Genomic DNA, 22,749 nt, shown 5'->3' with positions numbered 1-22,749 from the left:
TTAAATATTCATTAATCTTTGATGTCTGTTGTTATTAATTATCAAAATGCACTTAGGGGTGAACATGCACTTTTAGCCCTCGTCTCTGCTGTTTTGCCGACCCACCCTCCGATCTCGTCTACCCTACCATAATTTGAGAGAATATCGGGTGCTCCCACACCTGCCATGCTCCATGATACGAGAGCTCATGGGGCGTTGGATCAAACCATACATGAGGCACTTGAACCCGGAAGCATCCTGAAATTTGACTCGCATTTCGAAATATTTCAAAATTTGACTCACAAAAGAGTATCGTCATCAAACCATACAAACGTGTTGCGACGATCCGTGTGTTCACGATCAATCATCTGATTTCCTACCTTGTGTAGAAAAAAAAAATACTGATTTCCTACCTATTTTCCAGTTTCCATACATGAAGCGCTCTCCAATCTACGGAGGCCCGGAAGCATCCTGAAATCCAGTTCCCCGATCAGCTCTGGTTTCGACCGACCTGCGTAATAAACCTCACATGAGACACATGCGCGGGCCCCATCCCACCCCACAAAACGAAACGACAGAACCCGACCATCCATTCCCACACACGCCACAATCGGACGGCCAGCACGCACGCGACGCCGGTGGAAACCCTACCGTTCGCACAGTCTCCGCCGCACGTCACAGCTACTAGTCGGGCCCGCGCTTCATTGACCCCGTAACCCGCCCAGCCCACCAATCAATCATCGGGCACGCTCCTCCCCTCTCCTCTACCTCGTCTCGCCTCCTCCCCTCTCCGGCCGGCGTCGCTTTCCACGCCCTTTTGTTCAAACCGAGAAAAACCCGTCCATCTCTGCCTTCCAGAAAGGAAAATAAAACAACGCGGACACGGAGGGAGGAAGGAGCAAGCAAGCTGCGGTCGCACGCACGCCGCTCCGCCAGTTCAAACCCACCACCCCACACCCCCATCGTCTTCCCCTTCCCCAGCTGTGCCACGCGCTTTCCAATCGCTTCATCTATCTGCTGCCCCGCCCCGCCTCGCCTCGCTCCCCCCCAAATCGCCTCCTCCCTTGCCGATCCAGCCATGGTCGGCTCGATTGCCGCCCAGGCCGTGGTCCTCGGGGCCATCCTGCTGCTCGCGGGGCTCGCGGCCGCCCAGCAGACGCCGAGGGCGCCCGCGCCCGACCCCGGCTGCAACGGCATCCAGCTCACCTACAACCTCCAGGGCCGCGAGAAGATCCGCCCATTCGTCCCCGACAGGAACAAGCAGCCTTACTCCTTCAAGGCCAACGCCTCCGTGCTCAACGGCGGCACCCGCCCGCTCAGGTCCTGGGCGATGCTCGTCACCTTCGGCCACGACGAGATCCTCGTCGGCGTCGGCGGCGCCGTGCTCACCGGCGGGGCCGAGCTGCCCTACAACACCACCGATGACGCCGGCAACGCCACCTCCTTCTCCGGGTACCCGCAGACGGACCTCCTCACGCCGATTGCCACCGCCGGGGACATCACGCAGATCCAGGCCTCCGTCGGATTGGTCGGCACGCTCTTCGCCGGCCCGCGCGGCCTCGTGCCGGAGCCGCTGCCCACCGCCTTGACGCTCCACGACCCGGACTACAACTGCCCGGCGGCGACCAATGTCACCGCCACCATCCTCACCACCTGTTGCCTCCTCACCCCCGAGGCCGAGGCCAACGCCACGGTCCCCGAGGCCAACGCCACCGACCCCACCAAGAGCTTCCTCCCGCGCCGCACCGGCGACCTCGTCATCACCTACGACGTCGTCCAGGCATACCCGACCAGCTACCTGGCGCTTGTCACGCTCGAGAACAACGCCAAGCTCGGCCGCCTCGACAACTGGCGGCTGTCGTGGGAGTGGCGCCGCGGCGAGTTCATTTACTCGATGAAGGGCGCACACCCATTGGAGGTGGACTTCAATGACTGCATCTATGGCGCACCAGGCCAGTACTATCAGAGCCTGGATTTCTCCCAGGTGCTCAACTGCGAGAAGAAGCCGGTCATCCTTGACCTGCCGCTGTCCCGGTACAATGACACACAGATGGGGAAGATTGAGCATTGCTGCAGGAATGGCACCATCCTGCCCAAGTCCATGGACGCGGCTCAGTCAAAATCGGCGTTCCAAATGCAGGTGTTCAAGATGCCACCGGATACCAACCGGACAAAGCTCTTCCCACCGGCCAATTTCAAGATCTCTGGCGGCTCATCGCTGAACCCAGACTATAGCTGTGGCCAGCCAGTGCCTGTCAGCCCCACCGGGTTCCCTAATCCCAGCGGGCTCGACTCTACAACGCTGGCGGTTGCGACATGGCAGGTGGTGTGCAACATTACCACGGCCAAGGGGGCCAAGCCCAAGTGTTGTGTCACCTTCTCGGCTCACTACAATGACTCAGTCATTCCCTGCAACACCTGTGCATGCGGTTGTCCTGTGAACCGCCGGGGTCCTACCTGCAGCACGACTGCTCCATCCATGATCTTGCCACCGGAGGCGCTGCTTGTGCCGTTCGATAACCGTACACAGAAGGCACAGGCATGGGCTCAGTTGAAGCACTACAATGTGCCTAGGCCAATGCCTTGTGGTGATTTTTGTGGTGTGAGCATCAATTGGCATGTCTCAACAGACTTCAACAAGGGCTGGAGTGCTCGGGTGACATTGTTCAATTGGGGTGATGTCGACATGGCCAACTGGTTTGCTGCCATGGTCATGGACAAGGCGTATGACGGATTTGAGAAGGCATACTCTTTCAATGCAACAGCAGAGGGCAATAACACCATCTTTATGCAGGGCCTTGAGGGGCTCAATTACCTTGTGAAGCAGACCAACATGAGCGGGTCGGATTACCTCGTGCCAGGAAAGCAGCAATCAGTGCTCTCATTCACCAAGAAGCTGACTCCTGATATCGATGTTGTCGCTGGAGATGGGTTCCCAACAAAGGTCTTCTTCAATGGTGACGAATGTGCTATGCCGCAGAGGTTACCGATCAAGAGTGGTGGATTCAGGACCCATCTAAGCAGTGCCCTTGCTTTTGTCTTGCTCATGGCTGCTTCGGCCTTGCTGTTGCTTCAGCAATAATCTTGTTGATGTTCCTCCGATTCTTTGATTCCTTCAGGTGGTTCCATCAGTGCCATTTGTAAGAAACCTTTTTGTTTCCGGTGGTCTACGATTAGAAGATCTTGTGTAGCTGCTATGTAGCAGAATCAAGCAGCAACCATGAGATGAACCGCAAGAGATGCCAGGGAGCTAGCTCTTGTTGCAGGCTCGCAACATAGACATAGGTTCCCTTTGAGATGATGATATTTAGCTATTTACTGCATGCTTGCACCAATGTTGGTGCAATTGTAGGAAATTTCTCGTGTTTAGCTTGTGCCATATACAGAATATACCATGTTAAATGTGTTCACTTGGCTGCTCATCAAACCATGTCTCATTTCTGATTCTGAAGCTGTCTTCTGAGGTTTTGTGCATACAGTGGAACAGTTAATTTTCTGCACCGGAGTTTCAGTCGTACGTAGAACAAGTACTGTCCATGATATATAAGATAAATGTTGTTTGCCACTTGCAAGGCGTGTGAAGAAACATTGGATGCTCGTCAGATCTACAATAGTATTAAGGCGCCTAGAATTAAACACGAAATATATGGATGTTGACATGCTCGTTCCATTCAATTCGAAAGATCTTTGGCGGTTAAGTGTACGTTGGGGTAGCAGGGGTCCACTTCAGTACCACCATGTTTCAAACCGTTTGCAACCTGCAAGCAAGCTTGCAATCTGCAACGTTCATGTCTGGAGCCGAGGCTGAACAGATGGACCTTTTACTTTCTTTTTTGAAAGCCACTCGCGGTAGTTCATTGGTTGGATTAGATGAAACATCACATCCTGTCACAGCACTACCTGCAATATTACCATTTTTTTACAGCAGGTCAGAAACTTCTACCTGCAATATCTCTACTTTCTCCTTCGGACTTGTTCAAGACGTCCATTTCGCAGCTGACTGGGCTAAGGTAACATAACTGGCACGCACAGCCGTTGGTTTGTTTAAGCAGGATGAAGACTTTGCTCGTCTGAGGTTCCTTCTTGCGTGGAACAGCAAACGCCGTGTTTTAGGTAGGCAGCGTTCAACCAGGGGGGTTGCTGGAATTGTTTTTTTGGTGTACAAGGGAGGAGAACTGATGATGACACCGTCCAATCGCTGAAGTGTTCAGATCTGTATCGCAGGACAGCGTCTCCACGCGGCATTACTACAAGGCATTACCACGTTTGTAGTCATACGCATCAGCTTTTAATTAAAATACCAACATCGTTCGGGCCCAAGAGTGAAGGAAGAAGGAAAATAATATTGCTTTGCATACAGCAGGAAATAGCTGGCGGCTTAAAAAAAGGGGGGTTATAGGGCGTCTGAGAACTGGAGGCGCAACACGTAAGGTGATGAAAGTAAACTTCATCTTCAGGTGCAGGGATTCCAGCGCTAACATGCTAAGCAAGCAGTGATTTGTGATTAAAGAATTTGCACGTCGTGCCATGATTCATGCCGAGCATGATCTTGCCGATCCTTTGCTATTATTGCTGCATGCTGCTCAACATGAATCATTCATTTGACTTTCTTACAATACAATGTTGCTGATTCCCTTGTTTCAAAAAATAAAATAAAAAATGTTGCTGATTGCCATATGCCTCCATACCACTGCATGCGTAGGCGTGAACCAAACATTAGCTGTACTCTTGTTTCAAGGGGAAAAAAACCGTAGCTGTACTTCACAGTATGCGGCGAATAACTGGCGGACAGTTACGTTTGGCAATCGATTTGCGCTTCATTTGAGATTTGACTAATCTTTTAAAAAGTTAATGATAACGTGGCGCAGTTGTTCTTCGGAAAAGTCCAGGGTGGAAAGTGATCTCTTATGCCAAGACTAAGCCAAGCATGCAAGGTAGGGTAGTGTCACTGCCGTCACAAAAGGCGGGCAGGTGTACCTTTTCATGCTGAACGCTGTGTTTTACTGGGTTGAAACCTTCTTCTAATCCTGCATCTTGAGGGGAGAGTGAAGCGTCCTGGTGACCGGGTGTTCCCCACGAGTGCTGTGCATGACGGTGACGGTCGGAAAATCGGCCGCGCGTGTCGTAAACTGGGTGCGTGTTTATGTTTTTTTTTTTTTTTTTTTTTTTTTTTTTTTTTTTTTTTTTTTTTTTTTTTTTAGGAAAGGGTGCGTGTATATGTCGCCGGCGGCAGCGGCGACTCGTCTGCAGCTCCGCGGGCAGGCCTGGCCCAGCAGCAGCGCGTGACGTGCGTCGTTCCAGCGCACGAGCTGCAGGATAACGCACAGTTTCCCTTCTCTCTATCTCTCTCTTTCGGTTTTTCTTTTCAACAAATTGTTGTTTCATTTTTCTTGTGTATTTTCAGAAATGTTCTACGTATAAAATACATTTGGCTAAATATTTTCTTTATTATTTTCATTGCGTAGTTTTAATAAGTGTTCATGTATTTCACAAAATGGTCATGCAATAAACAATATTTTATGTGTGAATAAAAGGTTTTTGTATTTTTTAAACAGCGTGAACTTTTGAAAATCTCTCCTTTCGAAAAAAAACTTTTGAAAATCTTGATGAATGCTGTTTGAAAACAAGATGGACTTTTTCTAAAAACACGATGGCATTTTTCAAATTACACGATGAATATTTAAAAACAATACCCAAACTACATTATTGAAACACATGATGAACATGCTTTTAAACATGATGTCAATTTTATAAAGACACCCCAACCACTTGTTTAAATATGAACGAACATTTTAAATGCTCGATGGTCCTTCCCTAAATATACAATGGCATTTTTTACAGGATAAACAATATTATTAAATTTATGATGAATATTTTTTTAAAACACCAGTATAATTTCAAAAGAATTGTTTTAACAAGTGATGATTTTAAAAAAACTAACACACTTTGCACATATTTTAAATACATGATAGAAATTACAGAAAAGAAAAATAAGAAATTAGAAAATAAGATAAGCAATGAAAAGGTGTTCAACACATTTTACAAAAGTATTATGTATTTATGAAAATGGCCATTTAGTGAAATATGAAAGGAACATGAAAAGAACAATAAAATGAAAAAAGAAGAAGAAAAGAAACAAAAATAGAAAAATAAGCCGAGGAAAAATATAGAATAGTCTTTACCTCATTTTTCAAAACTATTATGTGTCACATCCCAATTTTCCCCCTAATTTGGTATGTGTAGAAATAAATCAGACGGATTAAAAAATCAAATTTTCTTGTGATGGCTTGGTAGCTAAAGTTGACTTGTGGTTGTTTCATTGAGGATTATCTATAAAATCAAAATTGAGCTCACAAAATGTTTGTGACGTCCTGGTTAGATATTTTGGGTTGGAATTTTTTCTATAATCCCCAATGTTATTGAAACCCTAAAGTTAAATTGGGAATTAAACTGAAAGAATTTAGGGATGAACTAATAACCCATAATAGGGTGACAATTCGAATATTTAATTTGGGCTGAAAATATTTTTATTAGGTCACAACTAATCATTTGAGTCTCTATTAATTTTCAAAAGTTGATTCGACTGAATTTGATTTTTGAATCAATTCAAAAATCAAAAGGGAAAAATATTCCAACCAAGACTATAAATTTTATTTTGGCATAAAACCATTTTCCTAGGTCATAAATATCAATTTGACCCTCTATTATTTTTCCGAAAATAATTTGGAGCAATTTGATCCTTGAATCAAATTGGTTTCAAAATCGAAAAGAAAGCAGGAAAGAAAAAGAGAAAAGACCTAAAGAAAAAGGGCCCACCCGGGCGAATCAGCCCAACAAGCCAACCGACCCAGCTAACATAGTGTGCGCGCGGAGTCGAACCAGTCGTGCCGGCTAAGCCTAGCGAAGCGGTATGCTCTGTGCTCTATCGTGATCATTGGTTCAAGATCCGATACCCAGAGGCAGCTGATGACCCACAAGTATAGGGGATCTATCGTAGTCCTTTCGATAAGTAAGAGTGTCGAACCCAACGAGGAGCAAAAGGAAATGATAAGCGGTTTTCAGCAAGGTATTCTCTGCAAGTACTGAAATAAGTGGTAACAGATAGTTTTGTGATAAGATAAATTGTAACGAGCAACAAGTAACAAAAGTAAATAAAGTGCAACAAGGTGGACCAATCCTTTTTGTAGCAAAGGACAAGCCTGGACAAACTCTTATAATAGGAAAAGCGCTCCCGAGGACACATGGGAATATCGTCAAGCTAGTTTTCATCACGTTCATATGATTCGCGTTTAGTACGTTGATAATTTGATGGGTGGACCGGTGCTTGGGTACTGCCCTTACTTGGACAAGCATCCCACTTATGATTAACCTCTATTGCAAGCATCCGCAACTACAACAAAAGTATTAAGGTAAACCTAACCATAGCATGAAACATATGGATCCAAATCAGCCCCTTACGAAGCAACGCATAAACTAGGGTTTAAGCTTCTGTCACTCTAGCAACCCATCATCTACTTATTACTTCCCAATGCCTTCCTCTAGGCCCAAATAATGGTGAAATGTTATGTAGTCGACGTTCACATAACACCACTAGAGGCTAGACAACATACATCTTATCAAAATATCGAACGAATACTAAATTCACATGACTACTAATAGCAAGACTTCTCCCCTGTCCTCAGGAACAACATAACTACTCACACAACATATTCATGTTCATAATTAGAGGGGTAATAATATGCATAAAGGATCTGAACATATGATCTTCCACCAAATAAACCAACTAGCATCAACTACAAGGAGTAATCAACACTACTAGCAACCTACTAGCACCAATCCCGGACTTGGAGACAAGAATTGGATACAAGAGATGAACTAGGGTTTGGAGATGAGATGGTGCTGGTGAAGATGTTGATGGAGATTGCCCTCTCCCGATGAGAGGAGTGTTGGTGATGACGATGGTGATGATTTCCCCCTCCCGGAGGGAAGTGTCCCCGTCAGAATAGCTCTGCAGGAGCCCTAGATTGGTTCCACCAAGGTTCCTCCTCGTGGCGGCGGAGTCTCGTCCCGAAAGGTTGCTTCTTATTTTTTTCTCATCGAAAGACTTCATATAGGAGAAGATGGGCGTCGGAGAGCCACCAGGGGGCCCACGAGGTAGGGGGCCCCCCACCCTCGCGAGCAGGGTGTGGGCCCCCTGGCCTTCATCTTTGGCGACGATTTTTCTTTATTTATTTCAAGATATTCCGTGGAGTTTCAGGACTTTTGGAGTTACGCAGAATAGGCCTCCCATATTTGCTCCTTTTCCAGCCCAGAATTCTAGCTGCCGACATTCTCCCTCTTCATGTAAACCTTGTAAAATAAGAGAGAATAGCCATAAGTATTGTGACATAACGTGAAATAACAGCCCATAATGCAATAAATATTGATATAAAAGCATTGCAAAATGGACGTATCAACTCCCCCAAGCTTAGACCTCGCTTGCCCTCAAGCGAAAAGCCGATAACAATAAATATGTCCTGATGTTTAGAGGTAGAGACGTCGATAAAAAATAAAATACGGGCATGAAGGCATCATGATTATTTCCATAACAGCAACATGTAGAGATTTTGTCATATGATTACTTATGTTCAAGTGATGATCTTTTCACAAAACAAAAAGTATGAATCAGAAACCTTATTGAGCACCAACAAATTATAATCTTAGTCATTGAAGCAATTGTAATTTATCATAACATCAGAAAGAGTCTATGTCAGAGCTTAAAAGCAAGTCCACATACTCAACTATCACTTAGTCCTTCATAATTGCTAACAGTCACGCGATACTTGTGGTTACGGAGTTTTAATCGGACACAGAGAAAGATAGGGGCTTATAGTTTTGCCCCACAACCTTTTACCTCAAGGATAATGTCAACAATAATAATTCATGCTCCCCTACATCCAATTAGATATATATATCATGTTCTTTCCAACATGCTGAGCTTGCCAAAGGATAAAAAAATAAAAAAGGAGAGGTGAAGATCACCGTGACTCTTGCATAAGGTAGAGGATAACACTAAAAGATAGGCCCTTCGCAGAGGGAAGCAGAGGTTGTCATGCGCGTTTAGGGTTGATGCACAAAATCTTAATGCAAAAGAACGTCACTTTATATTGCCCCTTGCATGTGGACCTTTATTATGCAGTCCGTCGCATTTATTACGTCGACAACAAGTTCGTACAAAGCTTATTTTCTCCGCACTAATAAGTCATGCATATTTAGAGAGCAATTTTTATTGCTTGCACCGATGACAACTTACTTGAAGGATCTTACTCAATCCATAGGTAGATATGGTGGACTCTCATGGCAAAACTGGTTTAAGGGTATTTGGAAGCACACGTAGTATTTCTACTTGGTGCTGAGAATTTGGCTAGCATGAGGGGGAAAGGCAAGCTCAACACGTTAGAGGATCCATGAAAACATACTTTATCTCAGATATAAGAAAACATAACTCATTATGTTGTCTTCCTTGTCCAACCTTAACTCTTTAGCATGTCATATTTTAATGAGTGCTCCCAATCATAAAAGATGTCAATGATAATATATCTATATGTGAAACCTCTCTTTCCTTATTACTTCCTATTAATTGCAACGATGACCAAAGCTATATTTGCCAACTCCCAACAACTTTTAATCATCATACTCTCTCTATGTGAAGTCATTACTTTCAATAAGATCAATATGGACTCTTTGATTCTTTTTATTCTTTTCTTCTATTCACCCAAGATCATGGCAAAATAATCAAGCCCTTGACTCAACTCTAATCTTTATTATATAGCTCACGGACTCGATTACAAAGAAGGATCATAAAGCAAAACTCAAAACTAGATCATGCCATGACTTTATTCTACTAAATCAAGATACTACTAATAGGATCGAACTAAGAAAAACGGAAAGATAGGAGTTGTGATGGTGATAAGATACTAGGGCACCTCCCCCAAGCTTGGCAGTTGCCAAGGGGAGTGCCCATACCCATGTGATTATTTCTTCGAAGGTGGTGAAGTAGGAGTTGTTGTACTTTTCTTCTCTAGCTTACGCCTGAGGCTAAAATTTTCCTCCCTCAGATCCTCATTCTCGAGCTCAAGTTTCATTATCTTCTTGCATAGTGTTGCCTTGCTGTCCTGCAAAAAATGTGGTGGAATAGATTGGACCTTAGGGAGGCTTTACTTCTTGAACTCCACATGCATATCACCAGGTTGAGGCAGTGGGTAGTCCTCTTCATCAAAGCTTGTCTCCTCCTTCCTCTTTGGATCACAGTCATCTTCTTCCTCTGTGGTCCAGCCATAGTGTTCCACGTCCCCATATACTCTTGGATTTGCAATATAATTAGCTATGTAGCTCTCTCCCTCCGAATCTTGGGACGACATCTTGTTCAAATCTGCACCAGCAACAACTCGAAACGAAAACAGAGGATATTTGCATGATACGAGAGTCAAAACCTTCGGGAGTATATATAATGAATTTTTACTGACCAAAATACGTATCGTACAAGAAAACGGAGTCCGGAGAGCACACGATGTGCTCACGAGGTAGGGGGGCGCGCCCAGGGGGGTAGGGCGCGCCCTCCACCCTCGTGTACTTCCCGGACTACCACTTATTTTTCTATTTTTCTAAATATTCCAAAACGGAGAAATATTGCCTTAAAAATTGTTTTGGAGTCGGTTTACTTACCGTACCACATACCTATTCCTTTTTGGAGTCTGAAGCGGGCTGGAAAGTGTCCCTTATGTATTTCTCCGGGGTCACAGTTTCAATAATATTGGTTTCAACATTTATAGGATTACCTGAGATATAATGTTTGATTCTTTGACCGTTTACCACCCTCGGGTTTGTGCCTTCGAAGTTGTTGATTTTTATGGCACCGGAACGATAGACCTCCTCGATAACGTAGGGACCTTCCCATTTAGAGAGAAGTTTTCCTGCAAAAAATCTTAAACGAGAGTTGTATAGCAATACATAATCACCTACATTAAACTCACGCTTTTGTATCCTTTTGTCATGCCATCTTTTAACTTTTTCTTTAAACAACTTGGCATTTTCATAAGCTTGGGTTCTCCATTCATCAAGTGAGCTAATATCAAATAACCTCTTCTCACCGGCAAGTTTGAAATCATAGTTGAGCTCTTTAATAGCCCAATATGCCTTATGCTCTAGTTCGAGGGGTAAGTGACATGTTTTTCCATAAACCATTTTATACGGAGACATACCCATAGGATTCTTATAGGTAGTTCTATAGGCCCATAATGCATCGTCAAGTTTCTTGGACCAATTCTTTCTAGACCTATTAACAGTCTTTTGAGCTCTCTATTGCTCAATTCTACTTGACCACTAGACTGTGGGTGATAAGGAGATGCAATCCTATGATTAACGTCATATTTAGCAAGCATTTTACGGAAAGCACCATGAATAAAGTGTGAACCACCATCAGTCATTAAATATCTAGGGACTCCAAACCTTGGAAAAATAACTTCCTTAAGCATTTTAATAGAAGTGTTATGATCAGCACTACTAGTTGGAATAGCTTCTACCCACTTAGTAACGTAATCAACAGCAACTAAAATATGTGTGTATCCATTAGAGGCAGGAAAAGGTCCCATATAATCAAAGCCCCAAACATCAAATGGTTCAATAACAAGTGAATAGTTCATAGGCATTTCTTGACGTCTACTAATATTACCAATTCTTTGACATTCATCGCAAGACAAAACAAACTTACGGGCATCCTTGAAGAGAGTAGGCCAATAAAAACCAGATTGCAATACCTTATGTGTAGTTCTATCTCCAGCATGGTGTCCTCCATAAGCTTCGGAGTGACACTTGCGTAGGATCTGTTCCTGTTCATGCTCAGGTACACAACGTCTAATGACACCATCTACTCCTTCTTTATAAAGATGTGTGTCATCCAAAAAGTAATGTCACAAGTCATAGAAAAACTTTTTCTTTTGTTGGTATGTGAAGCTAGGTGGTATAAATTTAGCGAAAATATAATTAGCATAATCATCATACCATGAAGTGCTACGAGAAGTGCTTATGACATTTAATTGCTCATCAGGGAAGCTATCATCAATAGGTAATGGGTCATCAAGAGCATTCTCTAATCTAGATAAGTTGTCTGCAACGGGGTTCTCAACTCCCTTTCTATCAACAATATGCAAATCAAATGCTTGTAGCAAGAGAACCCATCTAATGAGTCTAGGTTTTGCATCCTTCTTTTCCACAAGATATTTAATAGCAGCATGATCAGTGTGAATAGTTACTTTAGAATCAACAATATAGGGTCTGAATTTATCACAAGCAAATACAACTGCTAAAAGTTCCTTTTCGGTAGTAGCATAGTTTCTTTGAGCATTGTCTAGAGTCTTACTAGCATAATGGATAACATTTAACCTTTTATCAACTCTTTGCCCTAGAACAGCACCTACAGCATAATCACTAGCATCACACATAATTTCAAAGGGTAAATTCCAATCAGGTGGCTGAACAACAGGTGCAGAGACTAATTCTTTCTTAAGTATTTAAAATGCTTCTACACAATCATCATCAAAGACAAATGGTACATCTTTTTGTAATAAATTAGTCAGAGGCTGAGAAATTTTTGAGAAGTCCTTAATGAACCTCCTATAAAATCCGGCGTGACCAAGAAAATTTCTTATACCTTTGATGTCCTTGGCACATGGCATCTTTTCAATAGCATCAACCTTAGCCTTATCAACTTCAATACCTCTTTCAGAAACTTTGTGCCCCAAGACAATACCTTCATTAACCATAAAGTGGCACTTTTCCCAATTCAAGACAAGATTAGTTTCTTCACATCTCTGCAAAACTCGATCAAGATTGCTCAAGCAATCAGCGAAAGAGGAACCATAGACAGAAAAGTCGTCCATGAAAACCTCACAATTTTTTTCACAAAAGTCAGAGAATATAGCCATCATGCATCTTTGAAAGGTAGCAGGTGCATTACATAAACCAAAAGGCATACGTCTATAAGCAGAAGTACCAAAAGGGCATGTAAAAGTAGTCTTTGATTGTTCTTTAGCTGACACAGGTATTTGAGAGAAACCAGAATAACCATCTAGAAAGCAATAATGTGTATGTTTGCATAATCTTTCTAGCATTTGATCAATAAAAGGTAAGGGGTAATGATCTTTCTTAGTAGCTTTATTTAATTTGCAGAAATCAATTACCATCCTATAGCCTGTGATAATTCTTTACGGGATCAATTCATCTTTATCATTAGGGACAACAATAATACCTCCCTTCTTAGGGACACAATGGACATGACTTACCTGCTGACTATCAGCAACGGGATAAATTATACCTGCCTCCAGAAGCTTGAGTATTTCTTTTCTTACCAGTTCCTTCATTTTAGGATTCAGACGTCGTTGAGGATCACGAACTGGTTTGGCATCCACTTCCAAATTTATTTTATGTAGACATAGCGTGGGACTAATGCCCTTAAGATCATCAAGCGTATATCCAATATCAACACGGTGCTTCTTCAGAGTTTTCAATAATCTTTCTTCTTCATGCTCTGAAAGGTTAGCACTAATAATAACAGGATATATTTTCTTTTCATCAAGATAAGCATATTTAAGATTATCAGGCAACGGTTTAAGCTCAAACACGGGATCACCCTTGGGTGGAGGAGGATCCCCTAGGATTTCAATAGGCAAATTATGTTGCAGGATAGGTTCCTGTTTAAAGAATACTTCATCTATTTCCCTTCTTTCATTCATGAACATATCATTTTCATGGTCTAGCAAATACTGTTCTAAAGGATCACTAGGAGGTACAACAATAGAAGCAAGACCAATAATTTCATCCTTACTAGGCGATTCTTCCTCACGATGTTGTTTACTAAATTTAGAGAAATTAAACTCATGAACCATATCATCTAAGCGAATAGTAAGAACATTCTTTTCGCAGTCTATCTTAGCATTAACAGTATTCAAGAAGGGTCTACCAAATATAATGGGACAAAAGCTATCTTGTGGAGAACCAAGAACAAGAAAATCAGCGGGATATTTGGTTTTTCCACACAAGACTTCAACATCTCTAACAATTCCCACTGGAGAAATAGTATCTCTATTAGCAAGTTTAATTGTGACATCAATTTCTTCTAACTCAGCAGGTGCAATATCATGCATAATTTCTCTGTATAAGTCAATGGGTATTACACCAGCACTAGCACCCATATCACATAAGCCATGATAACAATGATCTCCTATTTTAACAGAAATAAGAGGCATGCCTACCACAGGTCTTTGTTTATCTCTAACACAAGGTTTAGCAATTCTAGCAGTTTCACCCTGGAATTGAATAACATGCCCATCGATATTGTCAGACAAGAGATCTTTAACAATAGCAATATTGGGTTCTACTTTGACTTGCTCAGGAGGTGTATAAGTTCTAATATTGCTTTTACGAACAACAGTTGAAGCTTTAGCATGATCCTTCATTCTAATAGGGAAGGGCGGTTTCTCAACATAAGAAGTGGGAACAATAGGATCATTATAAGTGACAATTTTTTCTTCAACTTTAATAGGTGCAGCTACTTTTACTTCTATGGGAGAATGATATTTAAACCACTTCTCCTTGGGGAGATCAACATAAGTAGCAAAGGATTCACAAAAAGAAGCTACTATCTTAGAGTCAAGACCATATTCAGTGCTAAACTTACGGAAAATATCGGTATCGATAAAAGATTTAACACAATCAAACTTAGGTGTCATACCTGACTCCTTACCTTCGTCGAGGTCCCAATCTTCAGAGTTGCGTTTAATTCTATCCAATAAATTCCATCTGAATTCAATAGTCTTCATCATAAAAGAGCCAGCACAAGAAGTATCGAGCATGGTGCGATTGTTATCAAAAAGCCGAGCATAAAAACTTTGCATAATTACTTCTCTTGGGAGCTCATGATTGGGGCATGAATATAACATTGATTTAAGCCTCCCCCAAGCTTGAGCGATGCTTTCTTCTTCGCGAGGCCAAAAATTATATATATAATTGCGATCACGATGAACAAGATGCATAGGGTAATACTTTTGATGAAATTCCATTTTCAATCTTTTATAATTCCATGATCTCATATCATCACATAGCCTGTACCATGTCAATGTGTCTCCCTTCAAAGATAAAGGGAAGGCCTTCTTCTTAATAACATCATCGGGTATACCTGCAAGCTTGAATAATCCACAAACTTCATCCACATAGTGTAGATGTTCATCAGGATGCTTCGTCCCATCTCCTGTAAAAGTGTTAGCTAGCAGTTTTTCCATCATACCCGAAGGAACCTCAAAAGGAGTTTCATTTTCAATAGGTTCAGTAGGTTGAGTAGGTTGAGGAGCAACTCTTTTCTCTACTGGACGGGGTGAAGATACCCCGGACAAGCCCCTCAGAGAATTACTTTCCATAGTAACAGGTGACAGAAAATTTCAGCACACTAAATAAATTTTTCCTTACCAAATTCCACCTACCAAAGGCGCTTCCCTCCCCGGCAACGGCGCCAGAAAAGAGTCTTGATGACCCACAAGTATAGGGGATCTATCGTAGTCCTTTCTATAAGTAAGAGTGTCGAACCCAACGAGGAGCAGAAGGAAATTATAAGCGGTTTTCAGCAAGGTATTCTCTGCAAGTACTGAAATAAGTGGTAACAGATAGTTTTGTGATAAGATAAATTGTAATGAGCAACAAGTAACAAAAGTAAATAAAGTGCAACAAGGTGGACCAATCCTTTTTGTTGCAAAGGACAAGCGTGGACAAACTCTTATAATAGGAAAAGCTCTCCCGAGGACACATGGGAATATCGTCAAGCTAGTTTTCATCATGTTCATATGATTCGAGTTCGGTACTTTGATAATTTGATATGTGGGTGGACCGGTGCTTGGGTACTGCCCTTACTTGGACAAGCATCCCACTTATGATTAAGCTCTATTACAAGCATCCACAACTACAACAAAAGTATTAAGGTAAACCTAACCATAGCATGAAACATATGGATCCAAATCAGCCCCTTACGAAGCAACGCATAAACTAGGGTTTAAGCTTCTGTCACTCTAGCAACCCATCATCTACTTATTACTTCCCAATGCCTTCCTCTAGGCCCAAATAATGGTGAAGTGTTATGTAGTCGACGTTCACATAACACCACTAGAGGCTAGACAACATACCGAAAAAGGCTTTTGCCCCACTTTATAAATAAAGCAAACCGCCACAAGACATACAACCACAACAGGTCCACACACACACCACCCAAGTACCACAACAAAGTATAAAGGTTCTGCTGAGGGCACAGCTCAACAAGCCCAGAAGAAAGAGAAAAAACAAAGCCTGCCCAGTGCAGCGATCTAGTCAGGCTCCGGCGGAGGCGGCGGTGGCGGGGGCGACAGGTGGACGGCCATCGAGCGGAGATCGGCGATGAAGGCAGAGATGGCGTCCCGATCCAGGGGGCGGCTAAGCGGCCGCCAAAGCTGCAAGAAACCCGAGAATTTGTAGAGAGCATCAGTAGCGCGACGAAGAGGAGTACGCTGGATCACTAGCTTATTGCGAACGGTCCAAAGCGTCCAGGCAAGGACCCCAACCTCGAGCCACCTAATGTGGCAAGAGGACGAAGGGGACAATTGGAGTTCAGCAAATATGTCCGGGAAATTGGTGTGGCACCAACTCCCACCGACAATCTCGCGAAAGCAGCTCCAGAGGAACCGGGCGGAGACGCAGGCGAAGAAGATGTGGTTGGAGTCCTCGGGAACAGCACAGAGGGGGCAGATACCAGTGCCCGGGCCATTACGCTTGCGGACCTCCACACCGGACGGGATCCGTCCACGGATCCACTGCCACATGAAGATGCGAATCTTCAGGGGGACGCGGACGGACCACACCATCGATAGGGGGAGGGGAGCGGAGGAGGGGGCAATGGCCAAGTATAGCGATTTGGTAGAGAACTGGCCCGACGGCTCCAGGTGCCAGCGCACAAGATCCTGATCCCCATCCACCACCGGCTCATGCAGAGCAACGCAGTCAAGCAACTCACGCCAGGCGGCGGATTCCGCCGGCCCAAATGGCCGACGGAAAGCGAGGCGCCCTAAGTCAAGAAGGGCCCTATCAACAGAGATCATGGGGTCGACAGCGATAGAGAAGAGGGTGGGGAAGCGGGCCGCAAAGGGAGAGTCGCCGGCCCAGCGATCAAACCAGAAGAGCGTCGAGAGGCCGGACCCCACCGAGATAGAGGTACCAATGCGGAGCACCGGAAGAAGCTGGACGAGGGACTGCCAGAACTGAGAACCTCCCGATTTCTGGCAGAAGGCAAGGGGTTGACCACGCAGGTACTTATTCCGGATAATGTCCAGCCAGAGGCCACCATGACCCTGCGTGATACGCCACAGCCACCGGGATAGAAGGGCAATATTCATCCGTTTAGAGCACATGATGCCCAATCCACCCTGCTCCCTGGGCTTGCAGATGTCAGGCCAGCTGACCATGTGATACTTCTGCTTGCCATGCTCGCCAGCCCAGAAGAATCGGGACTGGATTTTGGCGATCTCCTTATGGAGAGATTCATGGAGGCTGTAGAAACTCATAAGAAACAAGAGGAGGCTGGAGAGGGAGGAGTTGATAAGGATAGTCCGGGCCGCCTTGGAAAGCCACCTCCCCTGCCAGGGCTCGCATCTGGTCTGGAGCTTGGTCACGGAGGGGCGTAGGTCTGCGACAGAGAGGCGCGAGTCACTAATGGGCGTCCCAAGGTAGGTAGTGGGGAAAGAGCCCAGGCGGCAATTAAGTCTGTTGGCAATGGCCACAGACTCAGCGGGGGAATATCCCATCACCATAACATCGCTCTTATCGAAGTTGATCTTGAGGCCCGACATCTGTTGGAAGCAAAGAAGGAGGAACTTGAGGTTGGTGATGTCCATCTCCGAGCCTTCGACCATGATGATCGTGTCGTCAGCATACTGGAGGATGGAGATTCCCGAGCCCCCAGAGAGGTGGGGGGTAATACCTCGGATGTGGCCCGCGGCTTTAGCCTTATCGAGAATGGAGGCCAAAGCGTCCACGACCATATTGAAGAGGAACGGGGAGAAGGGGTCGCCTTGGCGCACCCCACATAGGGTAGGGAAGAAGGGACCGATCTCGCCGTTGATGCTGACCGCCGTGCGACCGCAAGAGACCATTTGCATGACTCTCGTGATCCACCGGTCGTCAAAGCCCTTCCGAAGAAGGACTTCCCTAAGGAAGGACCAGCTAACCGTATCATAGGCTTTGTGAAAATCGATCTTCAGAAAGACCGCCTTCAGGCGCTTGACCCGGACCTCATGAAGAACCTCATGAAGCACCAGGACACCATCCAGGATGTACCGACCCTTAATGAAGGCTGATTGGTTAGGGTGGGTAATCCGATCTGCAAGCAGGGTCACCCTATTGGCGTACCCCTTGGCCAGGATCCGGAAGATCACGTTAATGACCGTAATCGGGCGGAACTGGCGGATGTCAGTCGCCCCAGGGACCTTGGGGATGAGGGAGATGGTCCCGAAGTTGAGGCGGCCTAGGTCAATAGATCCCACGAAGAATTCATCAAAGATGGCCATGACCTCTGGTTTAATCACGTTCCAGAAGGTCTGGAAGAAAATGACCGGAAGACCGTCCGGGCCCGGAGCAGAGGAGGAGTTCATACCCTTGATGGCCTCCCAGACCTCCTGCTCAGAGAAGGGGGCCGTCAGGGACGCGTTCTCTGCGTCAGAGACAAGTTGGGCGCCGGCCCAACAATCAGGGGCGAGGGAGATGCCGCTCCGAGGAGCGGGAGAGAAGAGGGAACGATAGAAGCCGTCGACATGGGAGCGGATGTCCCGGGGGTCCTGGAGGAGGGTTACCCCATCCCAAAGGCAGGGAATGGTGTTGCGTCTACGGCGCCCGTTGGCAATCGCCTGGAAGTAAGCCGTATTCGCGTCACCCTTCAGGACCCAACGCTGAGCGCCCCGAAGGCGCCAATAGGCTTCCTCATCGGTGTAAATCACGGAGAGCTGGTCTTCGAGGTCATAGCGGGAGAGCCACTCGTCCGGGGAGAGACCCACCGCGTCAGCCCGAAAGTCGAGGGCCTGGATCGCGGTGAGCAACGCCTTCTTACGCTCCCTGGCGTCACGGCCCAGGTTGGCCCCCCAGCCCTTCATAAATTGCCGGCCACGCTTCGCACAGAAGTGCCACGCGTCAATAGCAGAAGGGGGGCGAGGGTGGGGGTGGGCCCGAGCCTCGATCCACCGAGCACAGACGGCGTCGGTAAACCCGGCCTGGGAAAGCCAGAAGGTCTCAAACCGGAACCGAGGGGGGATCGGCGGACGCTCGTCCGCGGAGGAGAGGAGCAAGGGGACGTGGTCGGAACCAATCCGGGTGATGGCGCGAAGAGAGGCTAGGGGGCATCGGAGGTCCCATTCCGGGGAAACTAGGACCCTGTCCAAGACGGACAGGGTCGGGGAGGCTTGTCGGTTGGTCCAAGTAAAACGGGCCCCAACCCGATCAATCTCCCGGAGGGCGAGGTCGGCAATGAAGTCGTTAAACATGTCCATCCGGGCAAAGCAAACATTGCCATTGTTCTTGTCCTCCGCAACGCGCAGCAGGTTGAAGTCGCCCCCGACAACCACGGGGAGGGAGGCGGCCGAGATTTTCCGGTGGAGCTCCTCCAAGAAGGAGGCCGACCTACTATGATCGGCCGGTCCATAGACAATGATGATCTCCCACTTGAAGTTGAGCGACCTCTCGAAAAGCTCCATGCTGACGAAGAATTCGCCCCTATCCATGCTGCCCACCTCAAAGGTGGCATCCTTCACACCTAAAAGGATGCCACCCGAGTGGCCCGCGCTCCCACTAGAAGGGAGCCAGTGCCACGCAAAGAGGTGAGAGCTCAGCCGGTCAAGCTCAGGGAGCGCAAAATCGCGACGCATGGTCTCTTGCACAGCCACGATGTCGATGTGCTCATCTCGCATGTATTCCACTAACTGGCGGCGGCGGCCATCATGGCCGAAGCCGCGGATGTTCCAGAAGAGGGCCCGCATTAAGGAGCCATTGGGGGGCTGCTTGACCCCAGAACACAGGAAGCGCTAAGCGCACGAAGGGCCGCCGTGCGGGAGCGGGTGCGTCCCCGAATCTCCGGCACGGCCACCGAGGGAGGAGGGGCCGTCGGCTGCGGCCGAGGCGGAGAGGAAGATCCCCCAGACGTAGAGGCGGCTGGGGGAACGAGGAGGGCCGCCCGGGCCTCCGCAAGTTTCCCATCGAGAACCTCACGGGCTCTGATGGCCGCGATCTGGGCGAGAGGGGGGCCAACTTCCCCTCGGAAAATGATCGCGGAGTCGGAGGCCACTTTGGCGAGATGACCCAGCGGAACAGACTCAAGCGCAGAGAAAGAACAAGACGAAGCAGAGGGGGGAATGGAGGGCGTACCTGGCTCCAGGTTACGGGCGGCAGCGCGGAGCTCCGCCCGCTCGGGGATGGGCAGCGCCGGGCTGCCCTCAGGGTGGGCAGCGTCCAGCCGAGCACTCCGGCGGGAGGCCACCACCGGGGAGGAGGCCGACCGACTGCGACGGGAGTAGGCGGCAGACCGGGGAGGGGGGGGCTGGGCCGCCAGAGGCGTGATGATCCGGGCCGCCCCCGCCCCAGGAGACGACGGAGGGGAGGGCAGCAGTCCCGACCCAGCACAGCCGAGGAAGATCTGGGCCGGGGGTGATGGTGCGGCCAGAGGGGGAGGAGGCGCACTGGGGGCCGGAGAGCAGGCCTCCGAGGGAGCCCGTGGAGACGACGGGGCCGGAGGAGCGTCAGGCTGCGGGGAGGAGACGGCGACGGGGGGAGGCGAAGCCGGAGTGGGGGGGACAACCACAGGAGGCGTCCCCCCACCCGCGGGCGCCGCCGAAGAGTCGGAGAGCAGGCCGCCGAGCAGGCCGACCGGGGCCAGCACAGGTGGCGGGGACGAGGTGGGGGAGCGCGGGGAGGAGGCCGGGCAGACCACCAGGCCCACACTGGAGATGTCGCTCCCCTCGGATGGCGACACGTCAGAGATCGGCGGGCCATCCACCGGGGGGCGAGAGGCGGCCTGGCGGCCCTTGCCCCCCGCAGACGGAGGGGGGGCGAGGGGGATGGGGAGCGGGAGTCCTCGGACGCCCCCTCCTCATCCGAGCGGTGAGAACGAGAGCGGTGGCGGCCGTGGTAGTCTCCGCCGGCCCCCGGGTTGTCACCAGGGGGGCCGACGTCGAGGAAGCGGGGACGCCCAACGTGGTTGGGAGGCTCGGGGGCGATCCTGAGGTCGAAGCCCTGGTCGTTGAAGAAGACCCGGACCGAAGTGCGCAGCTTGGAGGAGTCGAGGCACTTGACCTTGACCCGCACCTCCTCCTCCTTGCGCAATGAGAGCTCGTCGACCACCACCACCTTGCCCAAGAGGCGAGACATCTGGCGGATGACGAGCTCGGACCGCGCAATATCGGGGAGACCGGAGATGAGGATCCAGGCGGTGTCGAGGACAGCCACGGCCTGAGCGTCGAGTACTGGCTCGGATATCTCGACAACCAGCTGGTTGAGCGCGAGAGTGATCCGGCCACTACGCGTCGCGTAGCCGAAGCTGACGGAGTCGGGGAAGACGACGGAGAAGATGTGACCGGCTGTGGGGGTGACCACCCAGTCCCACTGGTGGCGGTAGAGGTGGTTGAGCTCAGCCTCGATCATCTCTGGGGACGCCACCCCATCAACGACCGTGACAATCGCCTGAAGGGAGGGCGACGGAGGAGGGGCGTCCGGGACCTCGAGGTGGAAGAAGCCCAACCCCTCGATCCCATGCCCATACATCATGAGCTCCGAAACCACCGGTCTATCCGGGCACAGAATGGCGGGGTGGCCGGGATCCTTGCAGAGGTAGCAGCACTGGGGGTTGACGCAAGCAACCTGAGAATGCCCCCTCACCCCACAGTTGAAGCATGGGGGGCGAGGGAGATCGGAGACGGGGCCCGGAGCGGAGGAGGCTCCCGGACCCGCGGGGGGTGGCACGGCCGGAGTGAGGCGGACACCCCGGCGCTTCTTCTTCTTGGCAGGCCCAGGACGGCCGCGGGAGGTGCCACCACCATGAGCCGGAGCCGGGGCCGCAGCCCCAGTGGAGGCCGCGTGCGGAGGGACGTAGCGGCGAGTGTCCGGGGTGGGGAGGATACCGTCCCGCGGGCGAGGCGAGCCGACCCGGGCCGGACGGGAGGGGGACGGGGAGCGTTCCCGACGACGGGACGGCGACGGGGAGCGCCGGCGGGCGCGCCAGTCCCCCGACGACGCCCGCGGCGACCGGGACCGCGCCCGGTCATCACGGCGGGAGGGGGAGCGGCGGCCGTCCCGAAGCTCCCGGAGCTCGCGCCGGAGCTCCTCCTCCCGCCGGAGGGAGTCGGGGGAGGGGCGGGACGAGTCGCGGGGGGGGGGGGGGGTCTCCCGCCTTCCGCTTCGCCCGGGGAGCCGGGTCATTCCACTCCCGCGGCATGGCCGACCGCGGCGCGGCGGGGGCCGGGAGGGACGGGGCGAGGGGAGCGGGCGGGGGAGGGGGAGCTGGCCGGCCGGACGATGGAGGGGGAGCGGCAGGGGGCGCCGGAGGAGCGAGGCGAGGGGTGGAGGTGGGCAGGGGAGCGGGACGGGGAAGGGGAGAGGAGGCGGCGGCGCACAGGGACGGGGGCAGAGGGAGACCACGGGGAGGCCAAATCGAGCAGATGCCCCCTCCGCTGGGCCTAGGGCACG

General features: G+C 48.8%; 1 protein-coding gene across 1 annotated transcript; it reads left to right on the top strand.

Annotated features, from left to right (window-relative positions):
* The first annotated feature begins 824 nt into the window (after positions 1–824).
* Positions 825–3,389, top strand: LOC123092393 (COBRA-like protein 7). Its single transcript, XM_044514165.1, has one exon. The coding sequence runs from the start codon at positions 1,058–1,060 to the stop codon at positions 3,059–3,061; it is 2,004 nt and encodes a 667-aa protein (XP_044370100.1). The 5' UTR covers positions 825–1,057; the 3' UTR covers positions 3,062–3,389.
* The last annotated feature ends 19,360 nt before the right edge of the window (positions 3,390–22,749 follow it).

Source organism: Triticum aestivum, chromosome 4B (assembly GCF_018294505.1).
Source record: "Triticum aestivum cultivar Chinese Spring chromosome 4B, IWGSC CS RefSeq v2.1, whole genome shotgun sequence".
Lineage (NCBI taxonomy): Eukaryota > Viridiplantae > Streptophyta > Magnoliopsida > Poales > Poaceae > Triticum > Triticum aestivum.
The sequence above is the reverse complement of the archived record's forward strand: the minus strand, read 5'-3'. Positions and strand labels throughout refer to the sequence as shown.